The following is a 20,971-nucleotide window of genomic DNA, read 5'->3' as shown; positions in this document are numbered from 1 at the left end:
TGTCACATTTTCTTAAGTACAGTAGCTTTATAATAGCATCTTTCTGTTGTAGTGTAAACCCTCCAACTTTTTCTTCTTCAGAAGTATCTTTACTTATTGGCCCTTTGCATTTTCAGCTTGTCATTTTCCAGGCATGTGGGGATTTTGATTGGAACTTCAGTGACTCTATTAATTTGGAGAGAATTTACATATTTTAGTACAAAGTTTTCTAATACATGAGCATGATATGTTCCTCCACTTACTTAGTTTTTAATTTATCTCAAGATTTTTCTAGTTTTTTTGTGTCAAGATCTTGTACATCTTTTATTACATGTGTTCCTTGGCTCCTTGATTTTTGAATGTTATTATAAATAGTGTTTTTTTTTTAAATTTCACAAATTTCTTTCGTGAGTTTATAAAGAGACAGTTGATTTTTATATGTTGAACTTGTATTCAGCAACCTTACTAAATTCTTTTGTTTCCATGATTTCTAAATTCTTTTGGCTATTCTTCACGTATAGTTAAGCCATCTGCTGATAACGACAGTTTCATTTTTTCCCTTTGATCTATAATTAAAAAGTTTTCTTATTATACTGACTCGTACATCTGCGACTGTCTTTAGAAGTGATAAAGGACATCCTTGATTCACTCTTGATCTCTGGGAGGAAGCTTACAGTAATTGGCCTTTAAAGGTGATGTTAGTTACAGATGTTTTATAATTACCCTTCAGATTAAAAAAGATTTTCTTTTTTTTCCTAGTTTGTTAGGAACTTTTATTTAAGAATGACTGTTGACTAGATATGACAGCAAAAGCACGTGTGATGAAAAAGTTGAGAAATTGAACTTCATTAAAATTAAAACTTCAAAAAGCATCAAGAAAGTAAAAAGACAAGCCATGGATGGGGAGAAAATATTTGGAAATCTATTTCTTTCTTTTAAATATTTATTTATTTTGAGAGAGACAGTTGTGAGGAGAGGGGCACAAGGAGAGAGAGAGTCCCAAGCAGGCTCCATGCACGGACCCCAGTGCAGGACTCGAACCCACAAACTGTGATTATGGCCTGAGCTAAAATCAGGAGTCAGACGTTTGACTGAGCCGCCCAGGTGTCCCTGTAAATCATATTTCTGAGAAAGGACTCATATCCAAGATACTACTCTTACAACTCAATAAGAAGGAAACAAATTATCCAGTACAAAAAAAAAAAAAAAATGAGCAAAAGATTTGAAATGACATTTCACCAAGGACCTGTATGAATGGCTAACAAGCACATGAAAAGATACTTAACCTCCTTAGTCATTAGGGAAATGCAGATTTACAACCGTAATTGATACCATTTCACACCCACTAAAATGCTGTAATAAAAAAAGAGCAGACTGGTGTTGGTGACCATGTAAGGGCACCAGGGACCCCTGCGTATTGCTGATAGGAAGGGAAGGGGTGCAGCCACTGTAGAGAAACAGGGACAGTTGTTTTTTTTTAAGTTAAATAGAAATTTACAATATGACCCAGCAATTCCACTCCTTCGTGTCTACCCAAGACAAATAAGAACGTTTGTATACACGAAAACTTGTACGCGAATGCTCTTGGTAGTATTTGTTCATAACAGCCAAAGGTGGAAAGACCCCAGTGTCCACCAGCCGATGACCAGAGAAACAAAGGTTTTCTCTGTCCCTACAAGGGGATACTATTCGGTAATGAAAAGAAAAAAAATACTAATTCGTAGTGAAAAACACTCTGCTTGCTATGTTGAAGACCATGTATTGTACGAGTTTGTTCACGTGAAATGTCCAGAGAAGACAAAGTTTTAGGAAAATAGTGGAAGGCAAAGTTTTAGGGGGTGGAGGTGGGAACGGGGAGTGCCTGCAGGTGAGTGTGAGGGGTCTTTTTATGATAATGGAAACGTTCTAAAATTAGATGGCTGTACAGCTCTGTAACTTTAATAAAAATTATTGAATTGTGTACTTAAAATGACTGAATTTTACTTCATGTCAGTTCTACCTCAAGAGGCTAAAAGAATGAGTGTGAATTTTAACTACTTTTTTCTGCACCTGCTGAAAGTTTGTATGATTTTTCACTTTTATGCTATTAACTAAAAAAAAATAAAATAAAACACTTATTATTAACCCTTAACATTAAACCAGTCTTCAGTATTGGACTGAATATAACTGGGTCTTGATATATTGTATTTTATTTATGTTACTACTAGGTATGATTTACTTATATTTTGTTTAGGAATTTTTGAGGCTATGAGAAAGATTAGCCTGTCATGTTTTTTTCTTATAATGTTCTTATCGAGTGTTTGTTTTGCAATTCTCCATGTAAATGTAGGATTGATGTTAAATTTTTTTATTTAGGTTTTCACTTTCTTAAAGTAATCTCTACACCCAATGTGGGGCTCGAACTCACAACCCTGAGATCAAGAGTCGCACACAGCACTGAATGAGCCAGACAGGTGCCCCCAGTTGTTTTCATTATGTTTGGGAGAATATACTGTTGGAGCCACAGGGGCATGTGGTTTTCTTGTAGGAAAGTTTTGAATAAACATATTCAGTTTCTTTAATATGTGTTTGTGTTTTCAGATTTTCTCTGTCAGTTTTAATAAGTTGTGTTTTTCTCGAAATGTGTCCATTTCATGTACCTTTTTGAATGTATTGGGCCAAGGTTGTTACTAATACTCTTATTGTTTTAATGTCTGTAAAAGCCTTAGTAGTATTCTCTTTTTCATTCTTGCTGTTGGGGTTTGTGCCTTCTTGGATTTTTCCATGATCAGTCTTTTTTTATTTTATTTATTTTATTTTTTAAGCTTTTTGATGTTACTTATTTTTGAGAGAGAGAGAGAGAGAGAGAGAGCGAGCAAGGGAAAGGGCAGAGAGAGAGGGAGACACAGAATCTGAAGCAGGCTCCAGGCTCGGAGCTGTCACCTCAGAGTGTGACACGGGGCTCGAACTCATGAACCATGAGATCATGACCTGAGCTGAAGTCGGATGCTTAACCGACTGCGCCACCCAGGCGCCCCCACAATGATCAGTCTTACTAAAAGGACTGTCATTTGTTTTAGCTTTTTTTTTTTTTTTCCCCAAATGAGCAATTTCTTTGATATTTCTCTCCTGCATGTTTGTTTTCTATTTCTTAAAACAATTTTGCTCCAGGGTTGCCTGGGTGGCTAGGTCGGTTAAGCATCTGAGTCTTGATCTCAGCTCAGATCGTGATCTCATGGCTCATGGGATCGAGCCCCGTGTCGGGCTCTGTGCTGACTGTGTGGGGTCTGCTTGGGGTTCTCTCTTTCCTTTTCTCTCTGTCCCTGCTCTACTGGTTCTTGTGAGCACACGTTCTCTTTCTCTCTCTCTCTCAAAATAAATAAACATAAAAACTTTTTTTTTCTTGTTCCAGTTTTTGCTCTTTCTTCTACTTGGGGATTAATTCTTTTTTTTATTTCCTATTTCTTGGTAGGGATGTTCAATGAGGGTGTTTGCTTACTTGGTTTATTGATTACCATGGGGGTTTGCTGACTCCACCGTGATTGTAGATGGGACAGTTTTTCTTTTTGGCTCATCAGTTTTTGCTTCATACATTTGGGGCTGTCTTATTTTATGCCAGTTTAGAATTCCTATGGCTTTTAGTGGGTCATCGTGTTTATTATCATAAAGTGAACCTCTAGCTTGAATGGTATTTTTTGCCTGAGGTCTCTTTTGTCAGGTATTAACAATGATTTCACTTCCTTTTCGGTTAGTGTTTGCCTGGTTTTTAACCTTTCACTTTAGCCATTTTGTGTCCTTATCTTTTAAGGTATATCTCTCAGGAGTTGTATAAAATAAGATTTTAGGGGCGCCTGGGTGGCTCAGTCGGTTGAGCGTCCAACTTCGGCTCATGATCTCAGTTTGTGGGTTCGAGCCCCACGTCGGGCTCTGTGCTAACAGCTCAGAGCCTGGAGCCTGCTTCAGACTCTGTGTCTCCTTCTCTCTCTGCTCCTCCCCCGCTTATGCTTTGTCTCGCTCTGTTTCTCAAAAATAAATAAATAAATGTAAAAAAAATTAAAATAAGATTTTAAACTCTACTCTCATAATCTGCCTGAAGAAGCCCCTGTGGTGTTTCTGTCAGTGTGTGCCTGCTGGTGACAGATTGCCTGTGTGTGTCATGTTTGGGGGATGGGTTTGCTTAGTTTAAAATTCTAGGTGGGTAGTTATTTTCTTTCCCCACTTTGGAGATATCACTCATTTTCTGTTGAGAAGTCAGCTGTCAGTCTTCTTCTTTTTGGCAGCTTCTAATTTTCTTTTTTTTTTTTGTCTTTCGTTTTTAGCAGTTGGTCTTCATATGGTTTTCTTTGTGTTTACTCTGTTTTATATTTAACTTTGAGAGGTCCCAAGTGAAAGACTGCAGTGTTCCTCTTTGGCAAGCCCTGAGCTCCGATCCCCCCCCCCCCCCCCCCATTCCCGTGAGATTGTTTAGAAACTTACACTCTGTCTGCCTTGGTTGTTCTCCGTTGCCCTCAAACAGCTGTCTTAATGTGTTTTATCTAGGATTTCGTGAAAGAATTCGTCTGATAATAAGCTATTTCTTTAAAGCTGGCAGAGAAAGTCTACATAATTTTCTTTGCTTTTTTGAGATGAGCAGTGTTACAGCGTTAATGCAGCTGATGGGAACAGTTCTGTAGAGAGGGATATTATTGGTGATGTCAGCCGGGAAGAGGACAGCTGCTGGAGTGATGGCCCTGAACAGACTGGAGGGGTGGAATCTAGTGCACGGGGTGCTTCGTCACGGGTTAGGTCATCTGTAGGAACAGGAGGGAGGGCAGAGTGTAAGGGCTTAATCCTGGTGGTTAGATTTGGTGGTGGGTGTGGGTGAAGGTTTTCTTCTGAATACTTCTGCTTTCTTAGTAACCTGGTGTCCGGATTGGGTAGGAGGTTTGAGGTTTAAGGAGAGAGAGGAGTTAGGAAATGGGCTGTAGATGAACACGACAGTGAACGGTGTAGGGAGGTACAGTAGGATTGCCCGGCAGCACAGAGGCTCAGCTGAGGTGAGCGGTCATGGACTTGGGGGATTTAAAAAGTGAAAGCACTGAGACACGCCAGCCCTCAGATAAAACTGGATATTATCAACCGAGGAACTTGTCATCTGGAGGGATAGAAGCGAAACTGTACTTTTAGGTTCTGAACGTTCGAGATTGCAGGGCACGTTTCTAAAGCAAAACCAAAGAGTGGTCTCTGGGTCACAGATGTTTAATGTCCCATGGAGAAGGGTGATTCTTTCTGAAACAAATTGTGACTCCCAGGGAAGTCTCCCACAGTTGTGTGGGTTAGGGCTGTGCTCGGTAACCAGACGGAGGCTCCCAGCTCTGCTGGGACTCGTGTGCGTGAATGGGCTCCTCGGGTGCGGAGGAGGTCCCCTTGGCTCCCCTTGGCCGAGGTCCCCTTGGCTCCTGGCATGGCCTCCGCACCCAGGCTCGGAGAGCTGGGTGTGAATTTCAAAGCGTGGGTGCCGCTGAGAGCCCCCACTGCCAAGCCGGCCGGTGTGCCGGAGGGCCCCCTCGTGGCGTAGCCCACGCTGACGTTGGAGGATCTGGTGGATCCCGCGATGCGGTTCCCCGGGGCTCCTTCAGGACCGCCTCACGCAGAGCCCCTGTGTGCCCCATCGGCGCCCTCCTCTCCGCTGCCTCGGCCCTTCTCTCATCTGCTCCGCTCCCCGACACGGCACGGGGTTCGGCCGCTTTTCTTAGCCGATGTGGAGTAGCCAGCCGGCACTGAGCAACGTGTAAATTATGTTCTCAGGGCTAAACGGCAGTGAGTCGAACGGTTTTTTCTTCCGACAAATACATCCTACTGGTCTAGAGTTTTGCCCCTGCAAACATTTTTCTTTGATGCTAAATGTTAATTTTTCCTGGAAAAAGTCAATTATGAACACGTGTATCAGGCATACAGAAATGTTTAAAGGCTGACCCTGAATACTCACCACCTAACGTAGACCATACAGTGTTACAAACAAGATTGGAGTCTTCTGTGACCTTTACTAGTCACCTCCGTCTCCCTCCCTGCAGAGGTCCCCACCAACCAAATTTGGTATTTATCATTCCCATGCATATTTTATGTCCCGAAGTAGCATTCTTTACTAGTTTTTAACTCGTGTACGTATATGTGTACGTAAGTAAGCTGTATGCCCAACGTGGGGCTTGAACTCACGGCCCCGAGGTCAAGAGTCTCATGCTCCACCAACGGAGCTAGCCAGCCGCCCCCCTAAATAGCAATTCTTTTAAAAAGAGTTATGCAGGGGTGCCTGGGAGGCTCGGTCGGTTAAGCGTCCGACTTCGGCTCAGGTCGTGATCTCGCGTTTGTGAGTTCGAGCCCCGCATCGGGCTCTGTGCTGGCAGCCCGGAGCCTGGAGCTGCTTTGGATTCTGTGTCTCCCCTTCTCTCTGTCCCTCCCGTGCTCATGCTCTGTCTCTCACTGTCTCTCAATAATAAATAAACGTTAAGAAATTAAAAAAAAAAAAAGAGTTGCGCAAATGGTTATCCTGTGTCTTTCTGTAAATATATAATAATTTATATCGTTAAATATATAAATATAATGTATGTTAATGTTCTATATTAATTGCATAATTATATGTTCTTCAACATCCGGATTCATCCATATTCATGCTCTGATTTCTTGGTCTTCATGCCGAACATGTATTATTCTGTTATATAAATACATCTTTTATTAGAGATCCTGCGGATGGATATTGAGATTAATTCCAATTTTTTTGCTGTTTTATACATGTTGCACTGAATGGTGCTGCTGTACTTCTTTCCTTGGGCATGTGTTTGAGGTTTTCTAGAACCGATGGATTGTGGGGCATGTGCTGTGTGCATGGTAGTTCACACTCCCACAGGAAGTGTATGGGCTCAGAATGTCCAGCCTGGGCTGGGAACTGGTGCTACATCCAGTCACGATTACTTTATAATGGATGTATAAGAGAGTCAGTCGCTGAGTGTAAACCTTCTGTGCTGTAATTCTACTTTGTTTTGTATTTGTTCATTTAAATGGGGGCCTTCCTTTTCTCGTATGGTTTAACATCATTAGGAAGAATGCCTTTGTTGAGCCTCAGAGTAAGGGATCCCTTACTCATTTATTTTTTTCTGTTCCAAATGTATGATTCTGTGATAAGCTCATAATTATGAAATTGTCAGTTTGCTCCTACGTTCATGCCAGTGATTCTGAAACATGATCTGCGGTCACCAGGGCGGGGATCCATGAAGTCAGACTGATTCTTACAGTGATTAGCCCTTTTCACAGGGTTGACGTTTACCCTGATGGGGCAGAGGCAAGGGGAGGGTGAAAACTGCCAGAGTCTTTGTAAGAGCGGAGGGAGTGCCCCAGTCTGTAGTCATTTATGTCAATATGAATGGGTTTATTTGTATCCTTCAATGAGTGGATAAATATTTAGGACACTTCATAGTTTTAGTTTCTGATAGAGTAACTATTGGTAGATATCATCTAAAGTAGGTCTCTTCTCAGAGCGTGGGGCCCTGAGACCGCGGAGTGTGAGAACCACTGCTTGAAGCACATGGTAGATGTGTGAACGGGCATTTTATTCCTCCTCATGCTGGTCTCTAAGTTGATATTCAAGTTACAGATGAATCTTAAGTAAGTTTTCGATTCATTGCCTTGAAACTTTGTGTATAACTCGATTGTATTTGTAAATACAACACTTTTTGCAGGTGCCGACCTTAAGGAGAGAGTCAAGATGAATGCCAGTGAAGTCGGTCCTTTTGTCTCCAAAATAAGAGCGGTGATTAATGAGATCGGTAAGCTCAACTACGCTCCTTTTGGCATGCTGCAGATGACCTCAAATGTCACATTTAGAAAGCCGCACATTGTCTTTATGTGTACACTTTGGCCAAAATACTTACGTGATTAGATAACCAGGGCCTGTAGCCGGTTGCTGTAAAACGGCATGTAATATGTTTGATTTGACAAATAATGAACAATATTTTGTAATTAAAAATGCCTCCTATGTATGATGACGTGGCATAGGAAGGTAGTTATTGGAAAACAAAGAGAATATCTCCTAGATAATTGCATAGACACACATTTATTGATCCAGAGTTGTTTTGTTGTTTATATAAATAGGATCGTACCGTTTTCTTAGAGTTATAGACTTCTGGGTAATATTTGTGTCTCGGTACATATCAACTTTATCATTAACACTTTCTAATATATTGTGGTGTAGTAGTCCGTAACATTGTGTTATCCAAAACTGTAAATTACTTTATTAATGTGTAGGGGTTTTATTTTCCATTTTTGTTATTTATAGCAAAGCAGTGGATGTCTTTGTATTAAGTCTTTGAGAGCGTTAGTACATGTATCTGTAGGGTAGATTCCCAAACGTGGGATTGCACTTCTAAGTATCATGTGTTTCTTTTACAGTTTTAATCCTTTTCACCACGTTATATTCCAAAAAGATTGTAATAACTTACATTCCCATCAATTACATGACAGGACTTGTTTCCTCATAATTTGCCAGCATTTAATGTTGCTACTTTTAAGTTTGCCACGGTTAAAAAAAAAAACAAAAAAAAAAAAGACATGTTAGCATTTTATTTTATTTCATTTTGTTTTAATTAATTACTTTTTTGGACATCTTAGCATTTTAATTTGCTTTTCCCCAGATGCTTGTGTGATGTTCTTTCTTTTCAAATTAGACCTGCCTCTTCCCTTCTGCAGATGCCTTTTCACATCCATACTCCTCTTTCCTGTAGCATTATTAGCTATGCTTATTTATTTAAAAGCCACTTTGTAGTAGTCTTTTGTTGTTAAGTGTGTTACAGATGTTGTCTCCTAATGTGCACCCCTGATTCAATTCTAGTATTTAAATGGAAAACTTTTAATATCTAGAGGGTACTAAGTTCTCTTCATTCTTCTTTTGCCTTTTTCCTTGAGGAGTTTCTTTGGTAATTGCTACACATCAATTCTTCCAAATGAATTTGGAATTATTAGTTTTTAAAACAAGGAGGAAAAATACTGTCATGGGACTGTGATTGGGATTTCTCTAAGTCTTATTTAGAAAGAATTAACATTTTTATGGTATTGAATTTTTCCATCCATGATGTATGTGTATGGGTTTCATTTTGTCTGTGTAGGGGTCATTTGGTTTTCTAGTGTCCTTCAAGAAAGTTTTTTCTGCTTTGGTTTTGCTTGGTCTCGTGTCTTCCTCCACCCCCAACCCCCCAATTTATTCTTTCTATTTTATACCATTTATTCCTTTGAATGGCACTTTTTCTCTTATTTCTGTTGAAGTCTGGTTATTGTAGTTCTGTAGGAAAGTTACTAAATTTTAAGTGCTTATTTTATATCCTACCAGCTTGATGATTACTTTTACTGGCTGTTAATATTTCCCAGTTAATTTTTTTGTGCTTTCCAGATGAAAGTTCATTATCTGTAAGTAATGCTGTTGTTGTCTTTACTTTCCCAACCTCTTAATCTTACATATTTTCCCTGTATTTTTACCTTGGCTGAACCCTGCAGTACAATATTCAGTCTCTGGACTGTGTTCATCCTTATCTTTATTTTTTTTATTTTATTTATTTATTTATTTATTTTTTTAATTTATTTTTGGGACAGAGAGAGACAGAGCATGAACGGGGGAGGGGCAGAGAGAGAGGGAGACACAGAATCGGAAACAGGCTCCAGGCTCCGAGCCATCAGCCCAGAGCCCGACGCGGGGCTCGAACTCACGGACCGCGAGATCGTGACCTAGCTGAAGTCGGACGCTTGACCGACTGTGCCACCCAGGCGCCCCCATCCTTATCTTTATTTGACTTTGATGAATGCTTTTAATATTTTGCCAGTAATTATCAAGTTCAGGGAGTTTCCTTCCATTTCATCGTATTAGGAATTTGTTGCTGTCTTTTGATCAGGAATAGGTGTTAAAATTTGTCAAATGCTTCTTTCTGATACAGCTGACCCTTCAACAATGTGGGGATTAGGGATGTTGACCCCAACATGGTAGAAAATCTGTGTATGACTTTTGACTCCCTCAGAACTTCGCTACAGTAGCTTACTGTTGACCGGAAGCCTTACTGGTAGCATAGTCGATTAACACATAGTCAGTATGTTACATATATATTCTCACAACAAAGTAGTAATACTTTAATAATAATATTCCTAATATTACTGTAATAATAATATTCTTAGAATAAAGTAAGCTAGAGGAAATGAAATGTTATTAAGGAAATCGTAAGGAGGAGAAAATACATTTACGGTACTGTACTGTATTTATTGAAAAGAACCTATGTATAAGTGGACCAGCACAGTTCAAAACTGCTGTGTAAGGATCACCTTTAAGTGGTATATATTAGAATTTATCTCATATATCATGTAATAATACAATTTATAATGCTCTACTGGCCTTGTATGACTAGAATAAGCCCTACCTGGTCGTTGTGGTTAGTGGTTATAGTGGTTTTTGATATACACTGCTGGGTTCCATTTTTATATGTTTTGCTATCATCATAAATGAGATTGATCTTCTGCTTCTTTTTTTGTGTGTCATCCTTTTCTGGTTTGATATCAAGGTTGTTGAACTTCACAGAACGACCTTAGCTTTTCTGTGCTGTACAGGGAAGTCCTCTGTTATTTCAAAGGTTAGTGGAACTTGACCGTGTAATATCTTTCTGGGGTCTTGTGTGGTTTTGTTATTGTTTACTTGGATGTTTGTTTGTTTTTGGAGCTAAGTTTTAGGATATATTTGTGTATTGTGTGTGTTTGTTTTTCATCCCGTGCTGCTGTCACCGGCGGCTCTCCTGTGCTGCTCTCTCCAGCTTGGGCCTCGTGGTCAGATCCCAGGTCTCCCGAGGCAGACCATGGACTTGGTTTCCATGTTGGTCAGAGAGCACGGTCTTGGAGGTGGAAGCCGACCCTGTCTTTAACTTTATGTGTATGCTAGGAGGAGTGGCTGAGGCTGGGCCAGTTGTGAATATCACCTTGATGTTTCTTCCAAGCCTCTTTCCATTTTATTAATTTTGAAATTAGAATTTTTCTGGGACTTTTAAAATGAAGACTGGTTCCTGTTTTTGCAGTGGCATTTTCTTCTCAGTGACTGACTGTAGCTGTGGCATTTCCGTTTTGGATTCTCATCCAGTCTATATTTTTCTGTCCCATGAGTTCCCCAGTATTTATGAGTGATGGTTCTTGTTAGAACATTACACTGGACATAACATTTTAAGTTGTCTTTTGTGGTGGCTTAATGAGATTTTGAGGGGCAGATGGAAGCTAAGTGTTTCGATCTAATCTACTCATTTAATATATTAAACCAGGGCAGGCAGACTTAAAGGTACAGATAATATCTTAGGTTTTGCAGAGCCATGATGGTTTCTTTCACAGCTGCTCAACTTTTTTTTTTTTCCCCCCAGAGACTGTTTTTCTAGAGCAGTTTTAGGTTCACATCAAAATCGAGGGGAAGGTACAGAGATTTCTCTCATACTCCCTGCCACCACATACCCACGGCCTCCCCTGTTGTCAGCATCCCTCGCCGATACGGTACATTCATGACAGCTCATGAGCCTCTGCTGATACGTCCTAATCATCCAGAGTTCACAGTTCATATGAGGGTTCACTGGTGTTGTCCAGTCTGGGGATTTGGACGCATCCATCATGACGTGGATCCGGCATTCTGGTGTCACACAGAGTACGTCTGGTGGCCTAACGCTTCTCTGTGCTCAGTGTGTTCTCCCCTCTCTCCTCTCTGACAACCTGTTTTTCCGTCTCCCTGGTTTTGCACTTCCAGAATCTCATATTGTTGGAATCCTACGGCACGGAGCCTTTTGAAACGGGCTTCTTTCACTTAGTAAGACATATTAAAGTTTTCTCCCTTTTTTATGCCTTGATATCTTATGTGCTTCTAGTGCCGAACAGTATTCCATTGTCTGGATGGGCCACAGTTGATTTGTCCATTTACTTACTGAAGGACAGCTTGGTTGCTTCCAAGTTTTGACAGTTATGAATAAAGCTGCTGCAAACATCTATGTATCGGTTTTTGTGTGGACGTAGGTCTTCTAGGAAGATACCAAGGAGCATAAATGCTGAATCCCATGGCAGGAGTGTTTAGTTCTGTATAAAAACCTTCCTGACTCTCTTCCCAAGTGGGTGTGCTGTGATGCGTCCCCAGCGGCAGTGGCTGAGAGTTTCCGCTGCTCTGTATCCTTGTCAGCATTTGGTGTTATCAGTGTTCCATATTTTGGCCATTCTGACAGGTTTGTAGTGTCATCTCGTTGTTTTAATTTGTATTTCTGTGATGACATATGATGCGGAACATCTTTTCACATGCTTATTTCCTATCTGTATACCTATGGTGAGGTGTCTGTTAAGATTTTAGCCGAGTTTCCGATTGAGTTGTTTGTATTTCTTTTCTTTTCTTTCTTTCTTTTTTTAATGTTTGTTTCTGAGAGAGAGAGAAGGAGAGAGAGAAAGAGAGAGAGGGAGGGAGGGGCAGAGAGAGGGGGAGATACACAAGCAGGCTCCACGCCCCGAGCTGCCAGCATAGAGCCTGATGCGGGGCTCGAACCCAGGAACCGTGACCGTGAGATCATGACCTGAGCCGAAGTCGGATGCTTAACCGACTGAGCCACCCAGTTTGTATTTCTTATTTTTGTTTACAAAAATGCATAGTTTGTATTTCTTATTTTGTTTGTATTTCTTGTAGCTTAGTTTAAGAGTTCTTTGTACGTTAGATAATAGTTCTTTATCAGATATCAGAATATTTTGTAAATATTTTCACCCAGCTTGTAGTTTGTATTCTTTTTCTCCTGACATTTTTTTGTAGAGCCTAAGTTTTTCACTTTATTAAAGTCCATCTTATTTTTCCTTTCATGGATTGTGCTTTGGTGTTATACCTAAAAAGTAGTTGGCCATACCCAAGGTCATCTAGCTTTTCTCCTGTGTTATCTTCTAGGAATTTTATAATTTTGTGCTTTACAGTTAGATCTGTGATCCATTTTGCACTAACATTTGTGAAGGGCGTAAGGCCTGTCTGTCTAGATTCCTACTTTTGCATGAAGATGTTACTATTTCAGCACCATTTGTGGAAATTTATCTGTGTTCCAATGTATTGCCTTTTTCCCTTTATTGAAGATTGGTTAATTTTTGGGTGGCTGTGTCTGGGCTTTCTGTTCTGTTCCTTGATCCATTTGTCTGTTCTTTTGCCAGTAACTGCATTGTCTTGATTATTGTAGCTTTATAGTAAGTCTAGACATTGGGTAGTGTCAGTCCCACAACTTTGTTTTTCTCCTTCAATATTGTGTTGGCTATTTTGGGTCTTTTGCCTCTTCATATAAACTTTAGAATCAGTTTGTTGATAGCCACAAAATAACATGTGGGGATTTTGATTGGGATTGCATTGAATGTGTACATTGAATTGGGGAAAACTGACATCTTCACAGTATTGAGTCTTTATATCCATGAACATGGACTATCTCTCCATTTAGTTACTTGATTTCATACATTAGTTTTATAGTTTTTCTCACAGAGATCTTACACATATTTTGTTGGGTTTATACCTACAAGTATTTTATTTTGGGGCATGTTAGTGTAAGTGGTATTGTGTTTTTAATTTCAAATTCCACTTGTTCATTGTTGGTATATGGAATAGTGATTCACTTTTGTATGTTTACCCTGTGTCCTGCAACCTTGGTATAATCGTGTATTTGTTTCGGGAATTTTTTTGTTAATTCTTTCATATCTCCTGCATGGTAGACAGTCATATCATTTGCAAGCAAAAACAGTTTTATGTTTTCTTTCCCAATCTGTATTACCTTTTATTTCCTTTTTTTTGTTTGTTTGTTTAATAACATTTGTAAGGACTTTTAGCATGATGTTGAAAAGAACAAGTGAGAAGACACATCCTTGCCTTGTACTAGGCACTCAACTTTTACATGTGCTGAAACCGCCACAGACGAAATGTAAACAAATGTGTTTCTCTGTTCCAGTAAAATTATATTTACTGTGAAATTTAAATTTTGTATAGTTTCCGTGTGTTATAAAACAATATATTTAATTTGTTTCTTTTTTTTCCAAGCTGTTTAAAAGTATACAAACCATATTAGCTTACAGGTTTTACTAAAACAGTCACTGGGTCTGATTTCCTTCCTTCTCTTCCTCCCTCCCTTCCTTCTTTCCATTTATTCATCTGGTCATCCATCTCAGATGGCTTTTTCTTCTTTATTTCTCCTGTTTTTTGGAATTAATTGTAGTCTTCCACTGTTGTTTATATTTAAGAAATCTACTGACTTGCAGTTCTGATTTGGACAACTCCCTTCATGTTTGGCTCAGGCCTTTTTGGTTTTTGCATTTTGGAGATTTGAAGGTTTTAAGGTCTTTGTATCCTTTGCTAGAGAGTGTGAAGTATTATTCAGAGAGCAGGAATGGAGCCATAAGACTTACAAATGAGTTGGAGGATGGAGAATGGAGTAAGAAAAATAAACAAAACAAAAACTGAAACGAAGTTCATCAAATCCTAACAAAGTGTAAAGAGGATAGAAGAGGCACAACCTCAGGACAAATTAAGATGATGAAATAAGTCCAGTAATTACCATTGATGCCAGTTGACTAAACTTGTTAAAAACATAGATGTTCAGATTTGATTAAGAAACTTAATTCAACTGTATATTATTAATAGTAGCCACATCTGTTGTAGCGTTTTTCAAAAACCATTACTAGTAAGAGACAGCATGTTAAGTTTAAGGTTAAGTTTTTCATAAGACTAAACTTACATCTTCCTGAAAAAAAAAGAATGAAAAATATACAAATAAAATTATATTAGATATATACAGGATAAATTGGCAAATCCTTCATCATTGTGGATGAGTTCAGTCCCATCTGTCCCAATTAATCATGAGATAGACAGAAGATAAAAATAAAGATTTGAACAACGTATCAAGTTGATTTAATAGACTCTTAACCCTAAATTGGAGAATATGCATGCTTCTCATCAACATATGAAACATTTACAAGAATGGATCATGTGTTGGACCCTAAAATCTCTGTTAAATTTCAGAAGTTTAATATATAGAGACCACGTTCTCTGTTCAAAATGCAGTTAACTTAGAAATAAAAATACACATAATATAGATATTTAAAAACCATATATTGGTAAATTTAAAAAGGACTGTTAAGTCACTCATGACTCAAAGAAGGAAGAATTATGGGAAAAAATACTAAGACTGAATGAATATAAAATTGCTGTATGCCCAAATTTCTGAGATTTGATTAAAGTAATAGTTTGAGGGGGAATTCATAACCTTAATGCCTATGTTAGCAAGGGGAAACCGCTGGCCATAAGTAGCTGAGCATTACCGTAAAAAGTTCTGTGTCCAAACAGAATAGAAGGAAGGCAGTGAAATGAGGATCTGAGATCAGGGGGATCGAACTGCAGTTTTAGAAGGGAGAATCTGCAAGGGGCAAAGGACACTCAATAGTAGGTGTTACAGGTGAGAGGAGGGTTGTGGTTGCAGGTATAGCAGAGATTATAAAGCTTATAAGAAAATACTATGAGAATCTTTATGTCAATAAATGTGAAATTTCTGTCTCAAGAAGTAGTCACATTCTGGAGTAGTCCAGTAAGGACCGAGTAGTAGTTGAACGTTTCTTCGCCGAGGAAGTGCCAGGCCCAGCTTTTACGTGTTAAATGATTTGCTTGCAGATGTTTGCCCCAGCCTGTAAGGAACAGATCATTTCAGTCTTATGCAGACGCCTCCACACAACAGTACAGCGAGAGTTTATTCCTAAACTCATGATTTCTGATTAGCGTGACCTTCGTATGTAAACAGAAACAATAGAGGAAAGGAGAGGGGCCAGTCTGGCGTATCAGGAACGTGGATGAAATCGGTAGGTTAAAAAAAGAAAAAAAAAAAAAAAAAAAGACCAAGTTGGATTTTCCCAAGAATACAAGGGGGGAGGAGGTTCCCATTTGAAAATATTAAATTTCATTTGTGACGTTAGCCAGTTAAAATAAAATGATGTTTTTCCTCAACAGATTGATGAAAAGAATTTGAGAGAGGTCAAGTCTGTTCTTAGAAGGAGGTCAAGGCAGACTAGAAATAGAAGGGAACTTCCTTAGCTTGATGAAAGGTGCCTGTTTTTTAGTAGTAAAAAGTAAAAGTAGTCTCCAAAAGCCAGGAAAACGACAAAAGACCCACTGTCACCAGCTTTGTTCAACAGTGTTCTGAAAATCCTGGCCTGTGTGGAAAGGCAGGAAATGGAAATAAAAGAGTGACACAGAGAAGAAAGATAACACTGCCTGTCTCACGTGGTATGATGGTCTCCACTGAAAATCTAAAAGGATCAACAAATTATTAGGAATAATGAGTGTCTCAATATAGCCAAATGTAAGATCCATATTTAAAAATAATCAGTTACACTTCTTTACAGCAGTAGCATCCAGGAAACGTCAGTCAAGAAAATACACTATTACAACAGGAACAAAAATGGATTTAGCAATGTACACAAGCCATAGGGAAAAATTATGAAACTTATCCTAAGACATTAAATAAATTAAATGGAGACTCATTATCTCCTAGAATAGGAGGATTCAGTATTAAGAAGATGATTCCATTGTTTTTTTAATGTTTATTTTTGAGAGAGAGAGGAGAGCACGAGAGTGAGTGGGAGAGGGTCAGAGAAAGAGGGAGACACAGAATCGGAAGCAGGCCCTGGGCTCTGGGCTGTCAGCACAGAGCCTGACACAGGGCTCAAACTCGTGAATCGTGAATCGTGAATTCATGACCTGAGCCAGAGTCAGACACTTAACCTACCGAGCCACCCCGGGCGCCCCAAGATGATTCTCACAAGTGATTCAATATACGGATGCAAAGTAATTACCTTTACATTCCTAGCATTAATTTTGTGAGGAACCTGATGAGCGTAATGAGGCCCCAGAATAGCCCAACATTCCTCAAGAAGAAAGTGAGGGTCCTTGCTTCATCAGCACTCAAGACCTTGTTTAAAGATTTGTAAATTAAGATGGCATGTTTCTGGCTTTGGGATAGACAAATGGACCCCGGAGCGACTACAGAAGGCCATGGATAAATAGGGGAACTGCCACAGGAGAGAGCAGGTGTTCACTGGGGATGGCAAAGACTCGACTACATGCATGGAGGAAGATGAACTTTTATGATCTTGATGGAGTGAAAAAATTTGTCAAACATATAATACAGTCCATAAAAGGAAAGGTGTATAAATTCTACCTTATTAAGCTTAAGAAAATTTGTTCATTAAAAGGTGCTGTAAAGAAAGTAGAAAAGGCGTTAAGGGGGAAAAAATACTTGAAACATATAACTGCCCAAGGAGAGGTGTGTGTGTGTGTGTGTGTGTGTGTGTGTGTGTGTGTGTGTGTGTGTGTGTGTGTGTATAATCAGCACATGAGCGCGTGCATGCGGCCTGGGAGTCTGTAAGACAACACAACAGAGAATCATGTTTCACACGTCTGTCAGATAAGCCACATATTCTTACGCCTGACCTTACAGACAGTTAGGGAGGAAGTGGGTCACTGAGCAGATTTACTCACTAATGAGAGTACAAAGTGATGTGAGTGTTCAGGAAAACAATTTGGTATTGTCTTACAAAGTTGAATATTCACTTCCCATAAAACTTGATAGTTCACTTTTTTAGGAGGCATTTACCTAGAGGGTAAGCCTTTAACACTGTTTTTACTAGACCCATAGTAAGAAACACACACACAGTTTAGCCCAGTGAACGCATAGGGTGGGCATCAAAGGTTCGTGAAATAGTCACCTTCCTTTGTGCACTGTATTTGGATATTATACTATTTTATTTTTAAAAATACCTGATTTTGACCCAATGAATGGATTACTAGTTGGAGTTTGAAACTACACTAGTCTATAGGCATTTTGCATATATGTCCTAGGGAAGCTTATACCAGGATATAAGAAAAAGACTGTTTATAGTAGCATATGGTTAATAATAAAAAGCTGAAGACAGCCAAATTTCAGGGGTAGGAGAATGGATGAATGTTTTGGTATATTTGTACAGTTGTACTGTAGATAGCATTGAGCATACATGAATCACTTCCATGTGTAACAACACGGATGAGTCTTTGAAACAATGAATTAGAACAATGTAATCTATTTTTTATGAAACTAAAAGCGTAGAAAACAGCATGTAGTTTAGAAATGTGTGTATACTGAAATCACATACCCACACAGTACAAATATGAGAATGATAAACATAAGAGTTCATGGTAGTGATTACCTCTGGGTTTGGGAAGGCAGGTTGAAGAGTAGGTGAGAACACCTGGCCAGTAGGGTGTTAGTGCTGATCTAGTTCTTACTTTGGTGATTTTAAGGCAGTTTTTATTATTATGCTTCATTATGTGTGTATGCTACATACATTCTTTGTATTTACCAAATTAGAGCAAACAGTTCTTAAAATCTTCCTCTATCTTGAATCCTGCAAACATTTCTAATGGTATTTCTCAAATAATTTTCTGCGTTTCCCTCCTTGATTCTTATTTTTAATAAAGCGAGGCCAGAATTCCAGATTCTTAGAAAATAACTCCCACTTTTAAGGGTTTTCAAGGGAAAGGAGAAGAAGACGACCCTTTGAATGTCAGACAACCTTGGTTTTGGACCAGATTCCTCACATAGGCCTCCAGCTTTCTGGCTGGCCCCTCTCCACTAGGTCCCCTGACATAGCTGATTTTCTGTGGAGCAGGGTTTCCAGGGGTGATTGTTTCCATGGGAGGAGTGGTCTTGTCTGCTGGAGGTGAGTGGATGCGGTGGGTGAGGACCCTGCATTGCACTCATGGGGCTGTTTGTAGAGACTCTGGGTGATGGTTAAGATCCCAGGGATTTTGTGAGCTGGTTGTCACAGCCGCTGTGGCGTCATCAGTAACCGTACGAATCAGTGTGTTTCGTGGCTGTCCCGTACCACTTTGCCCTCTTGCCCCCGTTACGTGTGCATTTTCCACCCCTGGGGGATCTTTCTCTGGGGTCTCCAGGGTCATGGAGTTTCTTCCTGGCCCTGGTGACTACTGTTGACTACTGTGCTCTGCTTGTTTTTAATGGAAGAGTCCGTAAGGGACTGACTTACAGGTACCGAACTCACGGGAAAGCTGTTCTGTGTTATTAAACTAGAGATCAGAAAGAAGTTCTGTATTTTATTCTGAGTCACTAAGGGCCTTACTTGACTGTTCCTAGCTTCTTAGAAAGCCTCTTCTTAAAAAGTAATTCCAAAATCCTAGAACAAATTTAGTTCTGTTGCTCTTTTCAGACAAAAAAAAAAAAGGTCTTATGGCTCTTTTTGAGACGTTTTGTTCTAAAGAAACGGCGAGTTCTCAGACATTGTTCCAGGCCCCCTCCCCTTTTCAGGTGTGGGGTGCCTAAGGTTGACAGCGGTAACGGCTTATTTTGAAATCTTAGGCCTGAGCAAGTTATCACAGATGCACAGACATAAGATTATTTGCATCTACTAAAAGCTGCCGTTCCTTAACTTACACCTCCTGGCCGTGTTCACTCGTGACAGTGCTCCTGCCATGGTTGGGACTCCTGCCGTGCAAATTAGGGATACGGAGTGTGGGGAGCAGAGGTGTTCATTCCCTCCTGGTGGCCAGTCTTGTCCCATTAGGTGCTATTTTGTGAAGAGCTAGAAAACGTTTTGGAATTCTCTCTCAAGTGGAAACTGCGGGCAAGCCTATGTACTTCTCGAGTTGAGGCCTCAAAGAATTGCCATCTGATGATAAAAAGGTGTTTAAAATAGGTTTTCACCAGAATTTTAAATTACAGAACCTGGTGTGATACACATTTTTTGTAAATGGTACTCCATAGTAATTGTTTAAAATGCCAGGCATTTCCAGCTTTCTTATCCTTTTTTTCTGATGAAATAAAATTGCAAAAGCTTTAATTTAGTTATGTAAATGCAGAGCTGAATCTGCATTGAAATATAGGTAATTATGGTAAAAGGGACATAAATAAATGAAAATGTATCCATTTAACAAACATCTCTTTTTTAAAGACTTTATAATACTATAAAGTGTTATAGAAGGAAATAGTTTAATTTTGCAAGTTTTCCAATTCTCTGATTAGCTTTTTTCCATGTGATTGAAAGCCTACTGTTCAAATGCACTTTTCTATCAGAAAAGTCTGTCAATTCAGGTCACATGCATAGAAGATATTTTTGTACAACAGAAGAGCAGAATTCTGTATGAAAACACTTATGTAAACTTCATGGGATGAACTTCTTCTCAAGTAGTGCTTCTCATTTATTTTACTTTCCTTAGCATGTTTTTGAAGTTCAGAATTGAGGCACACCTGAGTTTTAGCGTTGACTCAATGCATTACAAAATAAGTCACTAGTAATTAAAAAGAAAAAAAGAACCCATCATAGGATGGTAGAAGTGCACTCGTACCAGATTTTTATCTTGGCTGCCCTGTGGCAGAGGCTTGTTACTAGAACCAAACTCTTCCCACCCCAGCCCGGCTGATTTTGTACAAGAGAATATTTTTCCCCCGAGAGAGCGAGCGAGAGAGAACGCGCAAGCAGGTGGAGAGGGCGGGAATCGTAAGCAGGCTTTGTGCTCAGTGTGCGGAGCCCGACGCAGGGCTTGATCTCATGACCTGAGCTGAAATCAAGAGGTGGACGCTTAGCTGACTGAGCCCCCGGGTGCTCGAGAGGACTCCTTGATGTTTTGGTAACCGGGTGATCTTTCTGCCATCTTAATCTTAAGCTGGAAGCACCTTATATCTCATCGTATAAACTTGCTCTTACGATGATGTCAGAACATCGGCTCAGCTTAACATTTTCCCAAGGACATTGTCGTAAGATGTTAATTTTGTTGCAACAGAGTCAAGTTTATGTGTTACCAATATGTGGTGAGCTTCTGTGAATAGTTTTGATCTCAGTTTATGGAGGCATACGGTTTGGAAATCTCTTGAGGTCGAGGCAGAAGATGTGAATTCTAGTCTTTCTTTAACCATCCGGTACTTTCCGTGGCCCCTTCCCGCTGTGAGAA

The 20,971-nt window shown here is 39.6% G+C and overlaps 1 protein-coding gene across 3 annotated transcripts in view; it reads left to right on the top strand.

Moving 5' to 3' along the window:
* Window positions 1-20,971, top strand: part of AUH (AU RNA binding methylglutaconyl-CoA hydratase) — a 208,656-nt gene that overhangs the window by 28,709 nt on the left and 158,976 nt on the right. For all 3 annotated transcript variants that reach the window (XM_042964066.1, XM_042964065.1, XM_042964067.1), the window contains exon 4: window positions 7,671-7,757. In XM_042964066.1, the coding sequence (XP_042820000.1) occupies window positions 7,671-7,757 (87 nt within the window). The remainder of the gene's footprint in view (window positions 1-7,670; window positions 7,758-20,971) is intronic.

This window comes from Panthera tigris, chromosome D4, assembly GCF_018350195.1.
Source record: "Panthera tigris isolate Pti1 chromosome D4, P.tigris_Pti1_mat1.1, whole genome shotgun sequence".
Classification (NCBI taxonomy): domain Eukaryota; kingdom Metazoa; phylum Chordata; class Mammalia; order Carnivora; family Felidae; genus Panthera; species Panthera tigris.
The sequence above is the reverse complement of the archived record's forward strand: the minus strand, read 5'-3'. Positions and strand labels throughout refer to the sequence as shown.